Below are 23,092 nucleotides of genomic sequence, written 5' to 3' on the forward strand. Positions count from 1 at the left end.
ACTTGTTCTCTCTTCTAATCTACCATAATTATACGTTATTGAGGTTGTATTTTTTTACCGATGGTAATTGTTGAAAATAAGAAATACAATTTTTGTATTTGGTCAGATAAAGTTGTTTGTTTTCAGTCCGATAAAGTTGTTTGTTAGTTTTTATTTCCCTCGTAAAGTTGTTTGTTAGTTGTTATTTTTTTTCTCCTCTTTAATTAGTGGTATGCATCTACATATGTCCGACTGGAAGAATGTATGCTTAGTTGCATGCTCGATTTAGCAAAATATAGGGGATTGTTCTCTTCTACTTATTTTAGAAGCTTATTTTTGTCACATTTAAGCCATATTAAATTAGACCAAAAATATAAAAAATCATATTGTAGATTTTATTTACTTATTGTGTTTGTTTTTGTTAAGCCATAAGGGTAAGTGATGAGCTCTAACCCCTGAAATTGGGAGGCCGGGAAGCTCTAACCTATTGAGCTAGCTCTCCCCCACTCTCAAATTTTGTTAGTTTACATATTGTTAATATATTTAATTGCATATGTAACTTGTAAATAAAGATTATATATTTAAAAAGTACACAATGTGACGAATTTAACAAAAACTCATTTGACTAAATTTTCTTATATATTATGGAGTATTATAAAAATAAGGGTCAGAGTTTGATAAAAAAACATCACATTAAATTCGATTGGATAAGGCCTTATTAAAATCAACCCAGAACACTTTATTTTAGGTGAAGAGAACAAGAGTGTTAGGCATTAACTAGAAGACATGCATGAGAAGATATATTTGTTTTTTTTTTTCTTTAATGCATGGTTTCCAAATTTATCTCTATTTACTACATACTACTAATAATCATTAGGACTTAGGAGGGACTCTTGGCACAAATTTACTAATTTGCACTCTAAGGCCCTATTCTTTTGAGTTTCTGGGCAGGGCAGAGCAGATCAGATTTCAGCAGAGCAAAGCAAGGTAGAGTAGATTTCAAGATTATTATTATTATTATTTTATTATTATTATTATTATTATTATTATTATTATTATTATTATCGCAATATTATTATTATTATTATTTGATTTCTTTAAAGATTTTTTTACTCTTTTTATAACATTCGAAAATGTGTTAAATAATATAAAATATTAATCATTATCATTAAATATTAGTTATTATTATCAATTAATATTATATATTAATTCTTATTATTATAAAACATCAATTATTATTAAATATTAATTATTAAATATTATTCTCAATTAATATTAGTTATTATTATTAAATAATAATAATTATTATTATTTTTATTAAATATTTATTATTATTATTATTATTAATTATTATTTTTAAGCAGAGAAGAGCATGACAGGGCAGAGCAGAGCAAATTTCAGCAGAGTAGAGCAGAGAAAAACAACTCAAAAGAACAGGGCCTTACTATTCATTACCAGCATTAAAAAAAATTAAAAAAGCTTACTAAAATCCTTAACCTATTTGTGTTTGTTTGTTTGTTTGTTTGTTATTATTCTTACACAAATAAATTAAAGATTTTAGTCAACTTTTTTTTTTTTTAGCAACAAAACAATTTTACAACAATTCATTAGATCTACTATTTAAAGGAGGTTGAATAATCTTGCCTTTCGAAGGAAGAAAAAAAAAACTTGTCTTTCGAAGGAAATTAAAAACACTTCATTTCGAGGGAGAATTTTTTTCTCAAAAGGAGAAAACATTATTATAAACCTAACAAACAAACAAAATGTAATTTATTATTATTATTATTATTATTATTATTATTATTATTATTATTATTATTATTTAGAAACAAAGATTGGGGCTTTTTACCGGTAATAACCAATATAAACCTTTTAAAAATCAACAATGGAGGGTGGGTTTTGGAAAGCGGGTCAAGTTATTCTCTCTGTTATTTTTTTTACAGCTCAATAGAATGCATCATTGAGATTTGGTCACTTTCCATAGTTGTGGGCTTCATGGTTATTTTCATTGTGAGTAGAGAGATTGAGAGAGTCTTATTATTATCCTCCATTGTGGTCTATTAGTGAGTGGGTTAATGTGGACATTACTAAAACTATAACAGAGATGAGAGTGGGAAAATAATCAAATATCATACATTTATCTGAATCCGGCCTATCTGTAAAGTGATTACAATTAACCTTATATAGAGATATATAGAACCTATTCTATCAGACTTAGTTTTCAAATTTTCACTTCATTCAGTTAAACTCAGCTTAGCTCCATTCATTTTAGTTTAGTTAAGTTCGATTTAGCTTGATTTAGTCAAGTTTAATCTAGTCCAAAAGAACATAGCTATAAGCCTATAATGCCCATAAGTTAACTTATTGAAGCACATCTAGGCCCTGTTCTTTTGAGCTTCTGGGCATAGCAGAGCAGAGCAAATTTCAGCAGAGCAGAGCAGGGCAGAGCAGAGCACAGCAGATTTCATCATCATCATCATCATCATCATCATCATCATTATTATTATTAACTATAAATATTAGTTATATTAAATATTAATAATAATAATTATTATTATTATTATTATTATTTTTAAGCAGAGCAGACCAGGGCAGAGTAGAGTAGAACAGGGCAGAGCAGATTTCAGGAGAGCAGAGCAAATTTCAGCAGATCAGAACAGCTCAAAAGAACAAGGCCCTATTCCCCAGTCCCCACTAGTTCATTACGTGTAACACTTAGAGCAAGATTAATAACTAAAAATAAGGAAGTACATCTATTAATAACCATAATTTGAAACACTACATAGATTCGACATTAGTTTATTTGTGTTTTCTTCTTTTGAGAAATGTTAGTTTATTTGTATTTCAAGCCATTCACCTATTTTCTTTCATTATTGAAAAGGATCTTGCTAACAAGCGCCCTGAGGTGTTAGATAACTAAATAATATATTACTTAAGATAGTATTAAGTTCGAAATGCATGACAAAATCAAGCGTTAATCAGTGTAATTAATGTTAATATTACTTTAATATTTCTACATTTATAAACACAAATTTGTAAACACAAGGTTTAAATCGGCAAAATATAGACTCAAAATAAATGAAACAAAATGTTAATTTTATTAGTTAAATAATTTTTGGATACAATCTCTAATTTGCTAATTAGTTCTTTTATCTAACACCCACATGACACCTCTAGGGCGCTCGTTAGCTTTTGCAAAAGGAATATATATATATATATAGGGTCGAGATCCGGCGAGAACCACCCTTTATGTGAGAACTCACACCTTATATGAGGACAAATCTCAGCCTCTAGATTAGATCAAATCCAACAGCTAAGATTATAACCCAAAGCCTCCCTAACAATTATGTATATATTGAAATTTCGTTACCTTCAATCTCTGCTTTATCTCTCTCCTCTATTCTGTCTGCAAATCAAAGCTCCAAAACTATCAATGGTGATTCATTAATTATGCTCTTTTTTCTCACAAGTAATCTCTCTATTCTTTCTGCACCTCAGAGCTCAAACAATGGCAACTAATTAGAAATTATCATCGGTTGACAATTTCTCTCTCCTATTCTTGTTAAACAGTAAATAATTTCAACGGCTGACTGTAACACCCCAATAATTCTCTCTTAAAAACCTGTAAATACCTTTAACAATTTGCAAGAGAATTACTAACGTGCTACCGCCACGTATTCAAACGTTAAGGCTAGTTCAAAATTTAGCAGCGGAAAAACTAACTCAGTTATCAATAAGTTTCAAAACCAATAATCAAAACCAAATTGAGCCTTACAAGTTGGAACCATTAAGATCCTTATTCAAAACCCAATAAAAGTAGTAAATAAATCAAACCAGAGTTAAATTAAATCCGAACTTATGAAATGAAATAAACTGTGAAAATATCCAACACTCCATTCAAAATCCCACCACCTTGATGCAAGTTCTGATTATGTAAAACCTGTGATTAATCTGCTCCCCAATATTACAAGTGTAAAAATTGGATCATTATAGGGTCATTGAAAAGGAGAAGGCCATGACCAGGAAAAAGACACACAAAAGCACGCAATCAGCAAGGCTGAGTACACACAAGCTACGAAATATAATAAGGAATTCCTAGCATGCTACTAATAATCATTCATACACACAAATTAATTATTGACTCATACACACGGCTCAACTGGTAACAATACTAAGACTTCATCAATTAATAGTTATTAATTCATTTCTTTTCATTCATTGGATTTAGCAATAGACAAGGTTGTCTCCCCATGCTCCAATTTGGAAGGAAAAACCCATGCCTCCTTTCGGAAGCATCAATAAACATCCAATGGCAGACAGGCGCGACTCCGTGGCCATAGCTAGTATGAGATCTCATCTAACTCCTTATAATTTTAAAAAGTAGTTGAAAACAAGAGACTAGTAGATTAGACGACCTCTAGAAAAGTGCACGACTAATACCCTATGTACCCCAACCCTGTTTGTCATAACTCTAGATGTGCACAAATCCAGAGTTTTATTGCTCATCCATCTTGCACTTTACGTGATTTACAAGTATAAATTTGGTGATGACTCAAATGCAAAACAATACAACCAATCATACATCAATCATTCAAACAATTCAAATTTCCAATTCACTTCTTGATTTATTAGCGACAAACAATATTTATTATTAAATCCTTTAACTACCTCGGTGTATAAACATCTTAAGTGCATAAGGCACCTCAAATCATCAACCTCGTCTTATAATTAGACTTTAATTCTCCCTTTACTCATTCCATTTCAATACACATGAACGAGTATTATAATAATTCATTCCCCATGTTCATGTACCTTTGCCTCTAAACTTGTCTTGCAAGTTATTGGATAAATAACACTTACAAGAAAATCAATACGCATTTCTCATACATGAATCAAACCAATCATCACATTAATCATCAATCATACTCACTACCAAACAATTTCAACCAATCTACAAGTTTCCCTAACATGATTCTAAATTTTTCCAAGTCCTTAAACATGCTTTTAAAGTCAAGGTTTTCATATCCTTGTACGTACCTTGAGTAAACGAGTTGGTTGGCCACTTTAGGAACTAGAAATCGCCTTCTACAAAGTCCTCTCCTAAACCAAACAATAATAATTCAATCAATACCCAAGCAATAAAATTTACAGCAATACTAACTTACTTTAAAACCTTCAAAATTCAATTAAACAACACTTTAAAACCTTTCCTTTTACTAGAATTAAAAGCTCATATATAGTTTTAAGTTTCCTACATAAAAACCTTAAAATACATACTTATTCATGAAATCACAGCTAGTTTAGAGCTTTATAAAAATCTGAAAATTTATTTTACACATGAAATCTTGAAATTATAGAAATATTTATCACTACATACATTATATAGAAAGTTAGTAGACTTTAAACCCAAAAATTCCTCAATTCAATGTAATTTTAAAGACTCCAAAAACAATAACCGAAATCTGAAAATTTATTCTTGCAATTAAACTTTAAAGTTCCAAACTTTATAATCATAAAATAACCACAACCTTTATTTAATGAAATTAAAGACTTGAAACAAATGAAATCAATACAATTTAAACCTAAGATTAAGACTTTAATAATTTGAAAATTTATTTTAAACATTAAACCTTCGTTAAAAATAATAAACTACCCGAAAAACCATATTTAGAAGCTGAATTTGGCCACGAGAGGGTGGTTCTCACGACCAAAGGTCGTGAGGTTTGATTAAAACGTTGTTTACACATGAAAAACACTATTTAATTGTAAAAATCGACGAGTTAGAATCTAAATGTGATTAAAACGTGATTAAAAAAAAATAAAGAACGGGGATCAGAAGTTAATTACGGAAAACTGAAAATTTGTTTTTGAATTAAACATCATCATGATCATAGTAAAATTACAATACAATCATGCTTTAATTAAATAACTTGTAGAACACAGTTTAAAACCCCAAAACATGAAAACTAACATTTTTAAACCCTAATTTTATGAACAAAATTTCTGAAATTTTAAAGTGTATAATAAGATTCATAAAACTCATAATTTAAGATAAATTATCACATGATTAAACCATTAAAATCAATTAATAATATCATAAAAATAATTATCAAAACAATGAAGGATTAGGGCAAAAATAAGAAGGAAGGAAGAAGGAAAAGAGAAGAAGAAGAACCGCAAGGGGGTTACTGGTGGTGTGCTGGGCGGCGCGGCAGCAGGCGGACGCCGATGGTGGTGGTGCTCGGTGGCTGTGGTGGCTGGTGTAGAAGCAACGTTTTTTTTTTCTTTTTTTTTTTTTTTTTTGTTGATCGTGAAATAGGAGGAACAAGAAGGAAGGTTGTAGCAGCAGCACTTGAACGTGAGATTTTGGGGTGAAAAGGTGAAAAATTTTAGGTGGGTTTAAATAATAAGAAGTAGGGTTTTGGATTTCCTAGTTCTAATAAAACTAGGATTGTTACTTGGGCTTAAAATGAGTGGGTTTTAGATAAAAGAATAGGCTTAGTAATTAATGGGTTGGACTTGCATAATAATTCATGATTAAAATATGGGTAGTGAAATAATTTAATGAAATAATTTTATTAACTTTATAAACATTAAACTTATTTGCTTAAATCATAGTAAAATAAGTTAGGTAAATAAATAATCAGAATTAAATATTCACATAAATATGTTAAAATATAATTTTAAATTTCACAAAATTATTTCACAAAATTACGTGGGATTACATTGACAATTTCATCAATCATTGAGGTTTGTTCGTACTTTTAATTTTGAATTGCATGTTAATCTTAATGTTCAAATTTTTTGATTTTACGACACTGAAAATTTTGGAATTGCATCAATTATTGAATTACATGTTAATTTAATTAGAATTTTCATTAAAATTGTCGAATTACATGTTAATTTTCGAATTGCATTAATCATTGAATTGCTATTATTGATTTGATTGAATGTAGTTCTTTGAATTTTTTTTTTTAATTGAATCAATTATTTAGGTCTGATTAATTTGATAGAGATTTTAATAATATCATATTAAACTTGATAGTGATTGTAATGATGTCAGATTAAACTTACGATCAAAAATTAAGAAATGTTCTGAAACTTTTAATTGATGCTCTTATTATGTTGTTAGTAGGTTCTTATTTTCAATTGAATGTTGTTATTATGTTCTTATTTTCAATCAAATTTAAACTGAGCAAATAAATTAAAATGAGCAAACCTAAATATGTATAATAGAACATTTCTTAATGATTTCTGAACTTGTTATTCAGCAAAATAGAATTAAAATGAAAAAATATTAATGAGATTCACATGTAATTCAAGGATATATAAGTACTCAGTATACACAATATGCACAACAATGCTTTTTTCTTTTCCAAATATAGGAGCAAGAATAACTCAATCTTACAATAATCAACAATTATAATGATTCTGATAAAGTCGAAGCTACCAATTCCGTAAAGATTGTTAGTTAAGGAATAAACACAGTTGTTCTGAAAAAATGTGCAAATAGATTATGAGCAAAAATAATTAGCACAAGCCCCACCCCCTTCTTGGTTCGTTTCCTGCACATCAACCCTACCCCCTTCTTCCACTTCCCTACACAAACATATCCCCCTTTGCCCCCCTTCTTCTGCTTGCAGTTCTGATTTCAGATTCTGATTTTCAGAAACTGATTTCATGTTTAATTTTAGATTCTGAAATTTGTTTTTGTGTGTGTGTGTGAGTGTATGTGTAAGTGTGTGTGTTTGCTTCTGATTTCAGTTCTAATTATTGAGAGTGTGTGTGTGTGTGTAAGTGTGTTTAAGGGATGCAGAATTGCAGCAGATCAATTACAATTATGTTTTCTATATTATTGTGTGATTCACTTGTTACTGTTTTGTTGAATTGTTCTTCACTTGTTCATGACTTGTTATTTCTGTTGTGTTTAATGACAGAAATGATGAGCAACAACGAAGTGACTGGAGCTAGTGTGCCAAAGCGGAAATATTTGTCAAACCTCCCAAAATTTCAAAGAATAAAGGCACTGGAGTTCATGCATCAAATGAATATAATACAAACAAGAAAGGGACTGGCATTGATGAGTCAAATATTGAAACAAGAGGTAGAAGTGCAAAAGACTAAAGGGAGAAAAAAAGAAAGTTGTAGAACAAAACCAGAAAAAGAAGAGATTATGCAGAGGTTGTGGTGAATTAAGTCATCATGATGTTAAAATTTGTCCAGAAAAAGTGTAATGATACTTTTATAAACATATAAGATTTAATATTTTTAGCACATCCCCTCATTATTTATCGAACATATAGAAATTTTGTATTTTTAATTTTGTTGAAATTTTGTTAATTTTATATTTCTTAACAGAATCAGTTATTTGCTTATTTGCTCATTTCACAAATGAGCAATCAATTTTTCTTAAACATGTAAGAGTGTCTTGTTCATTATGAAATTGATTTCATTAGTCATCGGAATGTTATGAGGTTGAGCAAATTAGCTATTGAATAAACTTGTAGCAATTGATTCTATCATTGGATCATATGGATCTTTGGCTATTATTTTGAACATATAGTTCGTACAAATGAGCAAAAGAGTTAGTTGCTCATTTGTCAAATGAGCAAACATCACTTTAACTATTCATTAAATCAACAAGCATTTCTTTGCTCATTTGTAAAATGAGCAACCATTAGTTTGCTCATTTGTCAAATAAGCAAATAATTACTTACTCATTTGTAAAATATGCAAACTTTTCTTTGATCATTTGGAAAATGAGCAATCAAGTTTTTGATCATTTAGCAAATGAGCAAATAGTTAGTTGCTCATTTGTCAAATGAGCAAATATTTAGTTGCTCATTTGTCAAATGAGCAAATACTTAGTTGCTAATTTAACAAATGAGCAAAAACTTAGTAGCTCATTTGTCAAATGAGCAAAAACTTAGTAGCTCATTTGTCAAATGAGCAAATAGTTAGTTGCTCATTTGTCAAATGAACAAACATTTCTTTATCATTCATTAAATCAACAAGCATTTCTTTGCAACCATTAGTTTGCTCATTTGTCGAATAAGCAAATAATTAGTTACTCATTAGTAAAATAAGCAAACATTTATTTGATCATTTGGGAAATGAACAATCAATTTTTTGATTATTTGGGAAATGAGCAATCAATTTTTTGCTCATTTGTCAAATGAGCAAATACTTAGTTGCTAATTTAACAAATGAGCAAAAACTTAGTTGCTCATTTGTCAAATGAGCACATAGTTAGTTGTTAATTTAACAAATGAGCAAAAACTTAGTTGCTCATTTGTCAAATGTGCAAATAATAAGCTGTTCATTTGTCAAATGAGCAAACTTTTCTTTAATCATTCATTAAATCAACAAGCATTTCTTTGCTCATTTGTGAAATGAACAATCAATTATTTGCTCACTTGACAAATGAGCAAATATTTCCTTACTTATTTGTAAAATGAGCAAATAGTTCGTTGCTTATTTGTAAAATGAGCATATATTTTAAAAAAAACGCTAGGTATAAAAGTCACCATAATAAATAAAAAAAAAAAAAAAAAGGTCACCATAATATAACCACCACAAAAGTCACCATAATCAAAAGTCACCACAAAAGATCCAATTTCGATTCAAATATAACCACCATTTTTACATCATTCAAAGACTAATAAATATCTAATTTCAATTCAAACTAAGTATCTAATTTCGATTCAAATCAACACTAATAAACTACTTACAGGTTGATAAAATCATTCTTTCTCTACTTCCCTAAACATAGAAAGCCAAATCAACACCACCAAGTATCTAAATCAACACTACCAAGTAAAATACCGAGGTTTCATAACAAGTAGCTTTCTTCAGCCTTTTCTTCTTCAGCCTTAACAGAAACTTTCTCCTGCTTTTTCTTCTTCTGAGGAATTTGTTTAACGGACTGAATTGTGTTTAATTCACTTGAAATTATTGACTGGGTGTACTTCACACGAAGTTTTCAATGATTATCACCTGTAAGAAATAATAGAAAAAATAAAGCCACAAGAAAAATTTAAAAAATATAAATGCAGGAAGGAAGGTGAAATAGGAAGCAGAAGAATAAAATAGATAATGTAAAACATCTTAGCTGGAAGCATTTTATTCTTTGCTCATTTGGAAAAATGAGCAAAGAACAATTTGCTCATTTGACAAATAAGCAAAGAATAAAAGCATCAATACTAAAGAAAAGTCATGTTTCCAGATGACAACTTGTATGAGTATAAATCCAAAAAACAAATCTGCTTTAAATAGATGGGACACAAAACAAGTAGCTCTAAATGACAAATTATGAATGATGGGTCGCCTAATTGCAGCATATAAAATTACTACAAGTATAAACCATCACTGTAATGGATAAAAATTAATGAAAGGCGGGAGCAATCAACAAGGGAAAGGTTAAACTACTTTGGCATTAGCTGACTTTCCATTGTTGACTAGGGAAGTAAGATTGAAGGTTTAGGCCATCATCAGCCTCTGAAACCCCTATATTGGCCATAGCCAAAATTCAATAAAAGAGGAAAATGTCATCATTTATTTTGAGCAAAGTATAATTTGCTTATTTGACAAATGAGCAAATAATAATTTGCTCATTTGAAAAATGAGCAAACAAAAAAATTTGTTCATTTAACAAATGAGCAAAGAATAATTTTCTCATTCAACAAAAGTGATAATAAAAGTCAAGTCCGAAAATCTTAGCTCTCAGGTTTGGTAACAAAGTCATAATTATAACTCAACTAGGCCAAAGGGTAGTAGGTTTCTAGCTTGCTACTTGACATAATTTTCCTTCAAAGAAAGCTAATCATAGACGGGATGACACTTTGGGTCAGAAAACATTTATCCAAACTTAGCCAAAATTGAGCTGAGACATTGCTGTTCATCTCTAGCATATACTTCCTATTCTTCATGTACACTAATTCACAAACAACTATACTCCTTATTCTCCTTGTACTTGCACCACTGATAGTATCTAGTTGTACTTGCACTCCTCACTGATAGTTTATGAGAAACACGCAAAAGTCAGGAGACTCCACAAGCAACATGCATTCCTAAAATATAGAAGCACAACTCCTAGCGAGCAACTACACAGACTCGAGGGTGGTAAAAGAGCCTTGGAACTGGTGCACCTTCTGCATATCCAGCAGGTCTAGGAAAAGAGCCACTTCCAAGAAGACCATCATGTTCATGGGGGCTCTGCCATGATCTCCTTGCCTTGCCTAGCTTCCATAACGCATTCCAGACTCTATGTAGCAGATGGCTTGTCAAATATTGTTATAGAAGAGAATACTGATAAATATTATTTAGCATAACTCATCAAAACTACTTCAACAAACTCCTAATTTTGAAACGCCCATATAAACCTGCATTCCTACTTCTGTAATAGTACCATTTTATCTAAAACAAACCTTTGTTAATAATCAGAACATATTAAATTCCTTTGACAATATAAAATCCACATAACTCAAATTTCTCAACTCCACAAAACATCAAAGTAAAATTTTATACCAACTCAACACCAATGTCATTTCATGTGAAATGTTTAGGAATCATCATAGGCCATTCATGTCAAAATAAAATGAGCAAATTAAAATGAGTAAATTAAAATAAAATTAACACCATTCATCAAAGTTCATACATCATTGGCAAAAATGAAATACATTGATTGTAATCACCGTATTTTACTTCTAAAGTTCCAGAATACAAATGAAATACATAACACAATTCTGCAATTGCTCAATTACAGTGAAAAAAAATGAAAAAAAATCAATAAATTGATTGTGTTGACAGATAAAAACGCTACAAAATAAAAATCAATAAATTGTTACTTACATTCTTCCTTCATAGGTAAGAGCTATAGATTTTGCTTCGTTGTTGGGATCTTGTGTTGAATCAATTTAGCAATTCACGATTTCTAAGGTTTAAAATGAAATCGGAAAAAATTATAAGTTAACAATATTTAAAGATTGAAGCCAAAAATCGAATAATAAGTAATTATTACAAACCTAACAAAATAGTTGAAGATTCAAGCTGAAAATTGATGATAATGAGGCATTACAACCAAAGAACTATGGGATAGGAGAAAGAAAGGAAAAGCTGGATCAATTTCTAGAGGGAGAAAGAGAATTAGCTGGAACCATTTTAGAGAGAGAAAGAACTAGACTAATTTTTATAAAGTTTCTTAAATACAACTTAAAAAGTTCTTTTATTTACAAAAAGTGCCATTACTTTGACTGGATAGAGTTTGGAGCGTTGGATCTAATTTGGTCCAATGGTTGTAAGTTGTTCTCACATATGATGGGTTCTCATTTAAGGAATGGGTTCTCACATGATCCCGTATATATATATATATATATATATATATATATATATATATATATATATATATATATATATATATATATATATATATATATATATATATTGGAAAATTGAGCAGCAAATTGCTTCAACATTGTCTAGTTAAAGATTTTGAGCCTTTCTGAAAGTTACATCTATGAGGTAGAAAGAACTTGGGACAGGCTGGATATAAGCATCCTTATCCCTTGTGTCACAAAGTTGTAGAGAGGCTAGCAATACATTTCTAAGGCAATAAGGCTGTAAGGCATGCAGAAATGTCTAAATGACAGGTTTCTATAATAGGTTGGCATTCAGAAAAGTAAGAATTGAGAAGCAAATACAGAGCCTTACGTGGGCAAAGAGGAATTAGCATGCAATAGGGTTTGCACCAACTACCTCAATTACATAATAAGCAACTCAAATAGCCAGAAGAAACAAACCAAGTCCTGCACACCAGAAGAAGCAGGAAGCGACTAATGATCAGTACAAATACAAAGTTAAAAAAAAATTAGGCTAGAAATTTAATTTAGCATTCATTCACAATGTCACTCAATTCGATTTACTTTAGCATATAATTGATTTACTTTTACTTATTCTAACTACTTTTGAAATTAATAAAATAATATGGTTCATTGGGGCAATTTGTCAAATCGTTAGTGTGCATTCACTTTGTTTTGCTTAAATTTTAATGAAATTTAAGCACAAATCAGTGAAATAAAAATACCAAATTTTAGGAATTGAATAGAAGTGAATTCGCCAAAATTTTGAATCAAAATTTTTATATGATTCGACTTTCAGTATTATGAACTTTAAATTGATCATACTGAAAATAAATAAACAAAAAAAAAAAATTCCAACATCTCTGAAATTTCGCATAATTACGAGCCTCAAAATTTCACCATACAAACAGTTATAATCACTTAGCTAAACTAAAAAAAAACAGTAAATTGTTGATGAATTTGCAAATTTATGCAGCTAATTGGTAGGATATACAATCTGATTAGGCAAAAAAAGTATCAAACCCTAAACATCGATTTATTATACCAAATTCAAGCACAATAAACTTCAAACATTATCAAATTTTATAAATCCAAATAAAAAGAACCCTAAATTGATAAAAACAATTAACGATAAAACCAATGAAAGTGAAATTCGTGATTTAATTTTTTGAAAAAAATAAAGAAAAAAACAAACATCTTACCTCAAAAGCTACTTTATTAGAGTAGAGAAAGCTCGAAAGCCGCTTCAATGGAGAAATCAGAGGATTCATTGCAATGAAGGAGAGAGAAAATGCTTGAGGAGAGAGAAAATCACAGAGAGAGGAGAGAGAAAATCATGAAAGTGAAAATTTAATTTGGGCCGTTAGATCGCACGCTTTTGGTGCTAGATCTGACGGTCCAGATTAGTTCATATTTCCTGTTATAGGATTGATTCTCATTATAAGCTGCTCCTAATATAGATAGATCCATGATTTAAAAATTTGAATAAAAAAAATAAAATTACACAAGGTTCAAAGACTCCGTAGAATTAAGAAGAAAATGGTGAAATCATTGCGTAACTTGGGCGCAGTACTTCTCGCTGATCATCCCACATTCTGGAAAAGACCATATTCTCATTATAACTTCCCAGTTCATCATCAATTCCAATTTCCTGCTTCATTCAATCGTAACTTCAAAACAACTCTAACAATGTCGCTAAACGCAGGTTTGTTTCACTTTTCTTTCTCTTCCTGTATCACTACTCACTCAATTTCTTTCCAATTTAGGGTATTCGATTTTCTCATTTAATTTTGCATTTTTGATGTTTTTCTAGCCATTTATATGGTGGTAAGTAAGAAAATTTGTTATGACATACCCACAAAAATTTCTAGCAATTGTATGAATTGTTGCATAAATTAGCTAAAATTGACAAAGTTTACAAAAATTAGTTGTGGGCAAGAATGGTTGTTAAGTTTAATTTGTTATATTAACAGGAAATTCAATGTTCTTTGAGATGAGAAGTTTGAATTTAACATTTTGTAGCAGAGAAAATCTGATATGTGAGTGGCATTTACTGTGACTGATTTTTACTCAGATGCTGTCATATTCTTACAGTAAACCAGTTACAGAAAATAACTGTACTCAACCATCGTAGCGAAAAGCTTGTCGGGCTGTTACATGATACAGGGTCCAAAGATGTTGTGATAGTCTGCCATGGGTTTGTGGGTGGTAAGGTTAGTGGCAAATTCATAAGCTACTTTATCCAGTAGCAATTTAATTTAGATGGTTATGATAGAATTATAGAAATGTTAATGTTCTTTGGTTTGTTTAAGTCCGCGTTGGTGTAAAATTGCCTTCTGATTGTACCTGTGTTCAGGAGCACAAACTCGCGGTAGACTTATGTGTTGCACTGGAGAAGGAAGGGATAAGTGCCTATCGGTTTGATTTTTCTGGAAATGGGTATGTGATGATTGATAATCTTGTAAGGTGCATGCTAATTGAAAGAAATCTCCTTGGTTTTTAGAAAATCTTTAAGTTTCCACTTCAACTTGTTTGCATCATTGCGTGAGATTTTAGGATTTAGAACTTATTATTAGTATGTTTAAATTGCTTGTCAAGAATAATAATACTGCAAAAGTCCATATAGTGGACTTACAAGCAGTTACATCCAAGTAAGAAGGATGTAGTTGGCTAGCCTTGAGCTACCTGCCGTGAACACCATTGAAATTTTGCTTTGAATTAAGTTTCTTGAATAAGTGATTGATGGCTGCTGATTGGACGAAGGCAGGAAGGTTTTTTGGATTTTTGAGATCTTGGTAGCAGAAAGCGTTAAAATTTCTTTTTTTTTTTTTTTGTTTTGTTTGGTGCTAGGAATATGGGTTAACAGCCAGCCTTGAATTTTGTGGTGTTTGTTTCTTTTTTAGTTAATGTCACAGTGTTGAAATATTGCCCAAATTTACTACTGTCTTGGTTAATTGCAGTTGTTTTAATGTCTAATTTAGGACATGCATTGTGGTGGTGTTAGGTGAGTTAGGCCCTGTTCTTTTGAGTTGTTCTGCTGTGCTCTGCTGTGTTGGAAGCTGCTCTGCCCTCCTGCTGAAATCTACTCTGCTGTGCTGAAATCTGCTTTGCCTTGCCCTACTCTGCCAGAAGCTCAAAAGAACAGGGCCTTATGGTGTTTTGGAAGTGTAATCTTACCTTGGGGCGACATTGGTGGTAGATTAGGTTTTAGGGTTTAGTAGTCTGGATGTGGATACCAATGACCATTACTTTTTGAGTGTTTGGAAGAGGTTACTTTTTGGTGGCAGATTATGGTCTTATTGTTTTTTTGAAGTGTTTGGAAGAGTTTGCTTTCTCTGAGTTTTTAATGGCTATCAGCTATTATGGCTAATGAATAGGAGCTTCCCCCTCTTTTGAGTACTTCCAAATCTGTTCTTTATACTGTAATTACATTCTTTAGTTTTTGGCACATAATTGACAGGTTGAATATTTGTCTTTTATGTACTTTTACCTTTGACACTTTTTTTTAGTGCAATCTTCAATCTATCTTGATTGTGCTATGCAGAGAAAGTGATGGAGCATGGGCTTACGGCAACTACATGAAAGAGGCAGAAGATATATGTGCTGTTGTCAAGCATCTTAATGGGGCAAATCGTATTGTGACTGCAACTGTAGGCCATAGTAAAGGTTAGTTCCTATATATAAGTACATAAAATTTCCTAAATGAAGAACAAATTTAGATTTTTTTATATGATAAAATTAGATTTTTTCATGGCAGGTCCAATCATATATCCGATACTATTGCGAAAATTTTCTAACTGAGTTGCAATAAGCTAATAACCGTGATTTCTCTTTTTCAACCAAATTTTCAGTATTTGTTATTGTCTAATAGTTCTTCCTCTTCATCTTTCAATTGTTAACCATGCTGTGGGATCTGTAAAGACAAAATCTCATAGGTCCACAAACTGAGAAAGTAAGAACTATTCTAACATTTTAGATCATATTTATGGGTGAACCCCCCTCCTCCCTCGTGTTTCCATAAGGGTATTCTCCATTATTTGCCTTAACGAAATTAGTGCTTCAGTCACCAATATGGGGATTGAACAAATGGAGATTTGCTTCAATATGCAAAAGTATGGCTCCTTACTGATGTAGAACTAGTGTTATTTAACAACTATTCTAAGTTATATTATTTATAATTAAACATTAGGCTGATTTAGAGCTATGAACTTTGAAAGATCTCCCGTTCAAGCATTAATGTTATCTGGATTTGTTGAAAATTTCAAGGGAAATACTGATCCATTAATGCTCTGTATAGCTGAAAGTTTGCTGAAAGGATGTTCTTGCAGGAGGTGATGTTGTCTTATTGTATGCTTCAAAGTATCATGATATCCACACGGTTGTCAATCTTTCTGGACGTTATGACTTAAAGAAAGGCATAGCAGAACGTTTGGGTGAAGACTTCATGGAAAGAATCAAGAAGAATGGATATATTGATGTTAAGTGTAAAAAAACAGGTATAGATCCGTTAACCAATTCATTGTTTCAGGTATGTGAATTTTTCCTCAATAACATTTCATTTCAGAAGTTGTGCTAAACTTTGAGTTTGCTCCAGATTATCATTTTTGTTTCTATTTCCAATTTCCCCTTGATACTTGTGTCAAGTAGCAACTGACTCCTTAATTTCTGTTACAATCATCTGAATTTGGTAGATATTGGTTTTGTTTATATATTTGCAACCTTAGTGTTATTTTATGTCTTCTTTAACCAATACTCAACAAATTTGACATGGCTGAGAGACTTTCATGCTTGGCAATGTGTATGTGATAGGCTTGATCATACACCTATTCAAAAGTAAACCGACCTAACCCTTAAATTTCTCAGTATATTGAATGTTGTTCAAGATAGGACAGGGAATATTACTCTATTTTTTCAAAGTTTGTTAAATGACGCCCGTGTACTACTTAATAACACCAGCATTTATGGAGGAAAGTTCCCTTTTTCCCCTCTCATTAACCAACTCCACCCCACACACTTTCATTTTTCACTCACCAAAGTGAGCACCACGTGTACAGCCACCACCACTAATCCCCACGTGCAACTCACCGGAAGCCACCACAACTAACACCCACGTGTTGTCCTCCTTCCCACCACCACCTCTGGCTGACGTACCACCCTTATATTGGAAATACGATCACTGGAAACCCCTTGATTATTTGGTAATAAATCAAATTTAATGAATGAATGTATTCTAAAATGTATTAAAGATATTGCCGTCAATGACTAATTTTCTTTGCTTTTATTTATTGGAGTTCAAATATGGATTTTGAAGTCCATATTGAATTTTGATGGTGAAATAACATTTCATACAAAATCTGAAATAATATTCGTCTAACAAATAAGTTTGAATCATTGGAAAATAAATTTACTTTTGGATTTTATTATTAATCAATTATTATAATATTCTCCTTCCATCCCATTATACAGTGTCTATTTTGTTTTGCATGGAGTTTAAGACATACCTTTGACCATTAATATCTTAAAATTTTGATATTACAAACCTACAGAATGAGACTTATCTATCGATATCTCAATTGACTATATATAATTGTATATACTTCATGTATGGGAAATTTTACTCAAAAATTAAAAAGTTTGACAAAAATAATGGAATAAACACTATATTATGGGACAAAAGTAGTTAATCTTAGGGCTCGTTTGGTTGACGTGGGAATTAAATTCCCGTAGGAACTTACATTTCATGGGAAGTTATTTCCCTAGGAATTTCCTAAACTTGTTTGGTTGGCAATGTGGGAATTTAAAAGTCCCATGAATTTTGATTGACCAAGGGGGGACTAGGTAATTAACTTCCTATGTTTTGTGGGAAGTTGAAATTCCCCTGAAATTCCACCTCCTCCATATTTTCATATGTGTGTCAACCAAACCAGTTTCCAACTCATCAAATACCATGAATTTTCACTTCCCCCGTTTTACATTGTCAACCAAACAAGGCCTTAGAATATTTACAATTCATAAGATGTATGTTTGCCAACCAAGACTTGGCCTAGTGGTAAGGGTTTGGCCTCATGAGTCATGACTTGAAGGTCATGAGTTCAAATCCCACTAGGGGTTTTTTTGTGGGTGGGTATTCCATTTTTTAGGTGCTAAAGTATGGAGATGTTTTTTGAATGTACAGCATGATCCTGCGCTGTCTCTATCTTCTTTTCTTCAGCTGAAAATGAAGGTCTCTCCATATTACGGGGAAAAAAAAAAATCAAATGTAAATTGTCTAATTGAAGTCCTTAATGAAATTTACCCCAACAATGTTTTGGCATCTTTCAGGAGAAGTTTTATATCGTGTGACGGAGGAAAATTTGATGGATCGCTTGAGTACGGATATGCATGAAGCATCCCTTAGGATTAATGAAGATTGCAGGTTTGAGATAACATATCTTTTTTCTTAACACAAATTTGGTCATTGTAATTGTTGTTGATGCTTTGCTTTCGCCACACTGTTGTTTTGACGTGCTCTCTTTACTTTCACGATGAATTCAAGTTTTGTACATCAATTTTCTGAAAGTTGTAGAAAACCACTTGAATGATCTTTGAGAAAATTTTCAACTCAACATTTAGATCCCTTATGAATGTTTTATGTATAGAAACTAATAGAAATAGTTCTTAAAATACACAATCGACTGTTAATTATTCAAATGATTGCTATATGTCTTCGTTGCATTTACTGTTCTCATCCTGATTTCACTTGTTGGGATTAAGGCTCGGTGTGTTGGTACAACTGTATATTATGATACATGTGATATTTGCAATACAATATAATCTGTCCATCTACAGCAAAATTGGAAGCCTTTATAGGTTTAAAGTGAGTGTCTACTATGTCAAGTCACGTATTGTAGTGCTGTTTGTTTATGCAACGAAGCTGTATGCCAGTGAGTTACCTTTTTGGATCAAAAGTTTAACAAAAATCACCTTGTCTACAGTTGGACGGATAAGGCTGAGAGCCACTTTGCAATTGCATGGGTATGGAACTATGGATGTCTACCTTTGAGCCTCTTAAATCTCAAACTCCCTACTTGCCTTGGTGGGATTTAGGCTTTGTAGCAATGTTATTGGCAACATATGTTATCATGGTAACTCAGTACAATGCCATCTGGAGAGTGCAAAACCTGAATTTATTTGAATAGTAAAGATGGGGTGACTTATTCAATGAAACTCAACATATGGAATTATAGAGGTAAAAGTGACTGGTGGTTGGTTAGTGTCTATTAATCTTCATTGAAGTGGAGATTGGAGAGCTATAAAGAAAGTTATTCAAAGCTTAAGATGAAATTTGATGAGTAGCTTGGAATTATGCATATGACGTGGAAATCATAGTTTCAGCCTCCCTTTTCATCTCTCATGTTAGTCTCCTTTGGGTGTTGGGGTGCTAGATCGAATGGAGATTTTATTTGGTTATTTATTTATTTTTAAAATGGGAAGTGAAGTAAGTACTAATAGTGGAAATATCCTTCTCTGACGATGAGTACTTCCTTCTAGACTGCATAGTGGGATAATCTTGAATATAATTCTGCACTTGAAATGTTTTACGTGTAATAAACACTTGCAATTCGGACAATACCTGCTTGTTATCTGTTGAGCTGACAATGAATAAATTAAGCAGTATGATCTTAATGTGTTAAGGATCACCAGTGCATTAGCTGTGGAGTGTAATACTGTATTTTCTGTAGCAATTTTAATTGATTATACATATGGCACACTAATAGCTCAAACTACCTGCATGCCGTGCATAGATTGAGTGATGTGTCTTTCATGTGTTTATAAACATATGCCTGCTATCTGGATGATTGATTGAGATACTTTTAAGGGGCTGCAGGCTGATTTTCTATCCGACAGCATTATTATGGCGTCATATGTGAATGTTGACAGAAGCGTTTTCTAACTACCTCTATATCCAAAATTTAAGTAATGACCTGTAATTTAGCATTTGTATACTAATAGTTTGTGAAATGATACAATGAAAAATCGTCTTAATTGTATCACTTTCACAAACTAGATATGCTTATTAACAACCATTCAATTAGACAATTTTTCAGAAGCGAGTAAAGATTGTGTTCATAAATGGCCATAAATTTTAGTGTACTCCATAAATTTTTCAGAAGGTGATGCTCTCTTTTATATGTTAATAGGGTGTTGACTGTTCATGGATCTGCGGATGAAATAATCCCCATTGAGGATGCATATGAATTCTCGAAGATAATACCAAACCATAAATTACACATCATAGAAGGAGCAAATCATTCTTTCACTGAACACCAACCTGAATTACACCAAGTTGTCATTGAATTCATTAAGTCATTCATGCAGCAAGACAAAGAAAGTGCTGGCTAGGTATGATGTGCTTATTACTACTACCCCTGGAATGCCTTGCAATATTTCGTGTGTTTGGAATCGAGCTCTTCAATTGCTTATTTAGCCTTCATTTTCTTTGACAGGTGTACATTAGCAGATCATTTATTTCGTCGATCAGGGCATTTCTTCAGAGCTAAGGTCCTTCATGCGTAGTATTTATGTATTCCATAGGCAAAACCTAAGTTATATTACCTATACAATGGTGTGTATAAGACGACTGTAGAACTGGTTAAATTGGCTGCTCCTAATTATGATAGTATGATTTTGCTGTCACAATCTATGGTAGCTTATTATCAGTTTAGAAACTAGAATCTTAGAGAAAGGACACTGTATATGATAATAAGTCCTCAAGACTTTTTTAACACTTTATAAACACTACAGAGTACGAGTATATATTTTGTAACCTACATCATAGCTTTGAATTTATCAGAGGGATTAATCTAATTGTTTTATTTTGTACTACTTTGTATGGTCGAAAGCTTTTGAAATTTAATTTAACTTATTGAGTATTTGAGCTCTTTTTTTTTTTTTTTTTTTTTTTTTTTTTTTTTTTTTTTTTGTCTTAAATAAGTTAAAACGTAAATAATCCATAAATCCACTTTAAAGAAACAATAATTATCACTGGTACACTTTGGCTTCTAGCTTTTATCTTTGGTACACCTACTTGACTATTGTTTATCAGCGGTACACTCAAGGTTTCACATAGTTATCAGCGGTACACCTATCGTACCCTTTCCGTTTAAAGAACGTTAGTTTTGACTTTTTTCGATTTTTTAACTTAAAAACTGACACGTGGCAGCCCGTGATTGGTCTAATAAAATAAAATAAAATTTTTAAAAAAGTTAGATTAATTTTTCTTATTTATTATTATCATTATATTAAAAAAAAAAAAAAAAAAAAAAACCAAGCCCTCCCCCTGCCCTCCCTGCCCGCATCCCTTCTCTTTCTCGGCACCCGACCCCCATCCCGCCGGTGACGCCCTCCCTTAATCACCCCGTCGGCACCCCTCTCGCCAGTGATCCCTTTTGCAACCCCCTACCCGCATTCCTTTTACAAATCACCCGTAACCCCCTTTGCTAAATTTGACCCGAAACGCAGGAAAGGGATGTGGGTTTGGGTGGGCTTCACTGATTGTTGGGGGTGAGGATGGCTGGTTCAGCGAGCTGGGGTTGGGAAAAGTGGATTCGGGGTAGGCAGTGGGCTGGGTGGGGCTTTACGGGTCGGGAAAGGGATGTGGGGGTTTCGAGGTTTGTGGTGGTGGTGGTGGGGGTGGCGCCACAGTGTTGTTGGCCTAGGTGGTGGAAGGGGTTGGAGGAAGGCCATGGAAGGGAGATAGGGAGAAAGAAGGTTTTTTTCTTTTTTATTTTTTTTTAAGAAATAAGTTAAAAATAGTTAGTTAATTTTTTTTAAGTTAAAAAATCGAAAAAAAGCCAAAACTAACGTTTTTTTAACAGAAAGGTTATAATAGGTGTACCGCTGATAACTGTGTGAAACTTTGGATGTACCACTGATAAACCATAGTAGTGTACCAAAGTTAAAAGCCAGAAGCTGGAGTGTACCGGTGATAATTATCCTAATTTTTTTAAAGAATTTTTATTTTTATTTTTATTTTATTTTATTTTATTTTTAAAAACATTAAGAAAATCTTTTTGTTTTACCTTCAAAAAAAATAAATTATTGTGACTGTGAGGCTAGATGATAACGAATCTAACGATAATAATAATAACTAAATGAAAGTCCGTGCGATGCACGGTTTTTTCATCTAAGATTTTTAATTATTTGGTTTATTGTATTTAATAATTTTATACAAAATTACAAAAGTTTAAAATTTTATTTTTTTTACTATAATTTATAATGAATTTATTAAATATAAATAAATTTTAAATATGATATTTTTTCCGTTATATAAAATCTATAATGTGAAATGATAAATTTTTAATAATTTAAATCCTAAATCACTATTCATTGTTTTACCATATCTTTTATATCGATAGAATCACCAACTTCGTTTGATATAAATTAAAATCCTATGTTTAAATAGAAATAATATTCATTTTTAAAAAATATTGGTAAACATAGAAATACTAATTTAAACATAGGATTAAAAATTAAGCTAAAAATTATCCGGCCTTTGATGACCAAAAATTAACACAAATTTCGCTTGATGGAGTTTTTTATTAATACGAAATTTTATTTGTATCGTATGATGTGTCAATTTATAACGGTAGATATCACAAATTTTAATTTAATTATAATTAACGAACAATTTGTATTTCTTATCATAAATACTATCAAAATTTATCTTATAATGATAGGTATCAAACTTAATATAAGCGTTTATCATTTAAATATTT

At 31.5% G+C, this 23,092-nt stretch overlaps 1 protein-coding gene across 4 annotated transcripts; it reads left to right on the top strand.

Moving 5' to 3' along the window:
• The first annotated feature begins 13,363 nt into the window (after positions 1 to 13,363).
• LOC110683062 lies at positions 13,364 to 21,200 on the top strand. Of its 4 annotated transcripts, none has more exons than XM_021859411.1 (8): positions 13,364 to 14,040; positions 14,430 to 14,548; positions 14,692 to 14,774; positions 15,880 to 16,001; positions 16,664 to 16,831; positions 18,657 to 18,750; positions 19,310 to 19,349; positions 20,516 to 20,674. In XM_021859411.1, the coding sequence occupies exons 1-8, from the start codon at positions 13,875 to 13,877 to the stop codon at positions 20,543 to 20,545; spliced, it is 822 nt and encodes a 273-aa protein (XP_021715103.1). In that variant the 5' UTR covers positions 13,364 to 13,874; the 3' UTR covers positions 20,546 to 20,674. The 4 variants fall into 4 exon arrangements, 2 of the variants coding, with proteins under 2 accessions (XP_021715103.1, XP_021715102.1); XM_021859410.1 differs by lacking the exon at positions 19,310 to 19,349 and adding an exon at positions 20,822 to 21,200 and having other exon boundaries at positions 13,383 to 14,040; positions 20,516 to 20,717; XR_002503554.1 differs by lacking the exon at positions 20,516 to 20,674 and having other exon boundaries at positions 16,664 to 16,863; positions 19,310 to 19,351.
• Positions 21,201 to 23,092: the final 1,892 nt, after the last annotated feature.

Source organism: Chenopodium quinoa, unplaced genomic scaffold, assembly GCF_001683475.1.
Source record: "Chenopodium quinoa cultivar QQ74 unplaced genomic scaffold, ASM168347v1, whole genome shotgun sequence".
Classification (NCBI taxonomy): domain Eukaryota; kingdom Viridiplantae; phylum Streptophyta; class Magnoliopsida; order Caryophyllales; family Amaranthaceae; genus Chenopodium; species Chenopodium quinoa.